Raw genomic sequence first — 3,996 nt, forward strand, 5'->3', positions numbered from 1 at the left:
TATCCTTGGTTGACGTTTTCAATTTAAGATATTAAAATTGGACCTAATTTCACTCTTTCAACTCCAGCATATTTTTTCATATTGCACTTTTTTTATTAACCATCTAGTCTTGCCAATTCGCTGGTCGCGCTGATAAGGTTTTCGTTATGTACAAAATCATAATTTGACTTACATCCTCTGAAATCTGTTGGGTGGGGGGATATGTATTTGTAACTTTTATGCACAAAACGTTTAGTTGATGTTATACCTCAGTCACTTGTTCCGGTGATTCTTGTAATTATTTCTGTCTTCTTTGCAAAAATCATCTTTGTGTCGAAATACCTGGCAATATAGTTAAGAAAAAGTACTTGTTACATATTTCTGTGTTATTTCCATATGTGTACAATTTTCGTTGTTGTTTTAAAGCCAATTCATTGATATTTATGAAAAATTGAAGTAGCTACTGTTATGCTGATTGTCCTGGATTGGAAATCTTCAGGCGCAGTACCTGAGCAATTGCACGTTGTAAAGATGCTATGAGCAGTCAGTCTATCAGCTGATGAACCGTTGATGTTTTTCATCTCTGATGTTAGGAGCAGCACTTTCGATAACAGTGCTTTTACTGCATAATTTAATGTTGTTGAGACTTAAGGTGATAATTAGAATTGAAACACACGAAAAATCGTGCTTGATATAATTCTAGCAATTTTACATCATTTATAAAGGCTACTTCAGATCTCAAGTTTAGCGAAAATTATAAATTTTATGATAATGCCGCCTACTTCCTCGCTATATAAATTTTACTTCTGTATTATCGAAAGAAAAAAATGAGATTTAAGTGAAGTTAAAGTCACAAGCTGCAATGTAAATTAGAAAGAGTTGCTTTAATATAAGGATGACAACTGAAAACAAAGTAATTCACGTGCTTTAAAACAGTACAGCCGATGATAATGGGAAATTGTTGGAATTCTTCGTCTGCATTATTACATTTCAAGTGAGACTTTTTCCGATATTTCCCAATCTCTAGTTTAAAACATGGTAAAGTGCTCAGTACTGAAAAGGAGCGGGAAAGAGAGTTCTGGATTTTTAAAGTTACAATGACTAATATGAGGTGTAACACGAAACTTCGAGACAAGTTCCCTCATATTTATACACATACACGACATTCAAAATAATTTCTTTGCCGGTAGTTGTGATTTTTTTATTTTCGAGAATTCTCGTATTTCGGAAACTTTTGTTAATCTCATGTATGGATATAAATAATCTTTGGGACTTACAGTTTTTGTTTAGCTCAAATGCTCACTGCTTATGCCTGCCACTTGCGGCAATTAAACCATTAAAAAACGTGGGGAAGATTTCAAGCATATAAAAAAAGTTACATATTTATTAAAGGAGAGGAGCTCGTAGTTGATTGCACACGCTAATTTCGGTTATACTGAATGATTTCTGCAACTCATAACTTTTTATTATCAAACTCACCATTGTTTTATGCAGGATGTTTGTAGTAATGTAAGTCAAATCCAATCTCATGCGTAAGTAACGTCAGCGGTTAGTCAGTTTCGATCTTGGGACGACCAAATTTAATATACTTGTAAAAGACAAGACAGGAACATGGTTACGTAATTTTTATTCTCAAAATCTTTAAAATCATCCTATGCAGTCAAGGCTACAGTAGTCATAGCATTGGAATTGGGACTATTTGAAAACTGTTTTCGAGAGAAATCGTTAACTTGAGTAGAAATGTCCCTTTAAATAAATTAAATAAATTTTTTTAAATAAATTTTTAAATAAATTTTTGACAATTTATTGCAACAAAGTTTGTCAAAAAAGTTGTGTAACAAAGTGGTTGTCAAATGCATAGAGAATGGTTTAGGTCAGCTAAATTAATGTAATATTTGAATGAAATAAATACGCAAAAACAAATAAGGGCGAAATTCAGGGGTACATGACCGGAAATTAAACAAACTTTACTACTATGTGCTAACTGCTGAGATCAGTACCAAAGATCATAGCACAGAAACATGGCAACATTGGTGATGATAAGGAAAAGATAAGTGGTAAGCGAAATTTTTTCCAGCCTTCTGATGACCCTTTTCCAGTAAGTCGGTAAGCAATGTCTCCTTTGAGCTTCTTCTTTCATTTGTATTAACTGTCTCATCAAATTAACAAGTAATTCGATCCGTTGCGTATTTATTGGTGGTGGCGCATCGGCAAGCGCTTCCGATATTGCTGTCTCCTGGTGACATTCTGTCATGTTTACCTGTAAGAAGTCTAGAACTTTCTATTCGAAATAAAACGAGACTAAATAGGTTTTTTCTGCTGCAATCAATCTCTGTCTTCTAAGCAAGCAATCTAAAGCTACGAGAGCATTTCTTCCGGATTAAATAATGTAGCCGACCCAAAACCTAAATAAAAATTTTTTAAACGAAATGCTTTGTTGCGAAGTTATCTAGGTTGGCAGACTTGTCATACAAGAAAATGAGATCTTAAGATCCCATTATTTGAGTTGGAAAATCTTTTGCTGTTCCTCACTGATAAACACCGCGGATTAGAATCAGTTGAGGTATCTCTTTCATCAGATTTACCATATTTGGAGTCATAATGCTTCAAACATTATTAAATACTTGCCTCGGCAGGAATTATATCCCGAAATGTGAAGCTATCAGATGCTGAACTAACAAAACGTGTCATAACATCGTGATTTCGCTTGATGTCCTCACTGCCTGCTATTCGAAATCTTTTCGGCACATAACAGCAGAACAGTCTCTTGGCAGATAAAAATCGTAACCACCATGGAATTGCCTTAATTTTGATTGAAAGGTTGCACAATCTTTTATTTCCTATTCTGTTTATAGTACTATTTTATTTTTGCTTTGTAGTACTATTTTAGTTCTGAGTAAATAATGTTTAAATGATAATTCTATCAAATATAGATATTATTACAGAAGCTAAAAGAATTCACCTCAATGTATTGGTTTCGTAAGGCATATTTCTCTAAATAAACAAATATTGAACTCGTGCAAGTGGCGACACTTATAATAAGCATTTGTATCATATGAAACACTGCTGAAACGTTGTTACCGAAAGTAAAAATAAAACAAAAACTGATAAGTTTCTTTATTTTAAATGTCTTAAATTTCTACGCAAATTAAAAAACCAACCAAGCAAAGGCACATCACAAAATGAGCCTCTTTGTCCTAGAACTGATTCCAGTGCAAATTTCATTTCATCAGCTAGCATCAAAAGCATGACAGACATACTCAGCAACGTCATGATTCCCAAACGAAATTTACTTTCGTGTCGACCAGTAGTATTTATCGGAGCATGGAAACCAATAACCGCTACGAGACTTACCTAAATGAGGCAGTGAAGCATTTGGTTTTGTTTTATTGATATTTTAGAACACTGATTGATTATTAAGTTTTTTTTTTTTAAGATAAGGTATTTCATCCTAAACAGATGTTATATCTCTTGATGCAGGAAATGCCTTTCCTCTATTAAGATCATGTGATGGAGACCTTTTTATGCCGACAACTTCCTGGACAACTCAAAATGATTTGATCATCAGTAAGCATGTGTTATCCATTCATCTAGGCAATTTCTCATCAAAAGACAGAAAAAAAAATACATTTTACAAGAAAACTTACCAAAGTGGTCGGAAAGACGAAATTAAACATAATAAAATGACTGTCGTCGAAGAATTAAAATCATGTAAACAGCTGAAAAGATTCGTGCTGAAGATATTCCATTGTGCCTATAATTTGTCAAGCAATTAGAGGGAATTCAGTCAACGTCGTTCATTTATATTGAAAAAACAAAAAANAAAAAAAGAAAAGAAACAAAAAAGGCTTGACATAGTATAAAAATTTGAATAACTTTAAGACTGTCTACTAAATTAACAATTGTGATTAATCAATATAACAATATAAACATATCATAACAGTTAAATGAGAGAAGTAAAAGCTTGTCATAAACTATAACCATTGTGTATTGTAGCATTTTCTAGCAACCACTCTC

General features: G+C 33.0%; 1 protein-coding gene across 1 annotated transcript; it reads right to left on the minus strand.

Moving 5' to 3' along the window:
* Positions 1–1,972: 1,972 nt before the first annotated feature.
* LOAG_09402 (hypothetical protein) lies at positions 1,973–3,656 on the minus strand (the record flags this gene model as incomplete). Its single annotated transcript, XM_020447924.1, has 5 exons — positions 1,973–2,239; positions 2,608–2,781; positions 2,942–3,045; positions 3,141–3,333; positions 3,627–3,656. The coding sequence occupies 5 exons, from the start codon at positions 3,654–3,656 to the stop codon at positions 1,973–1,975; spliced, it is 768 nt and encodes a 255-aa protein (XP_020301892.1).
* Positions 3,657–3,996: the final 340 nt, after the last annotated feature.

Source organism: Loa loa, assembly GCF_000183805.2.
Source record: "Loa loa unplaced genomic scaffold supercont3.28, whole genome shotgun sequence".
Taxonomy (NCBI): Eukaryota; Metazoa; Nematoda; class Chromadorea; order Rhabditida; family Onchocercidae; genus Loa; species Loa loa.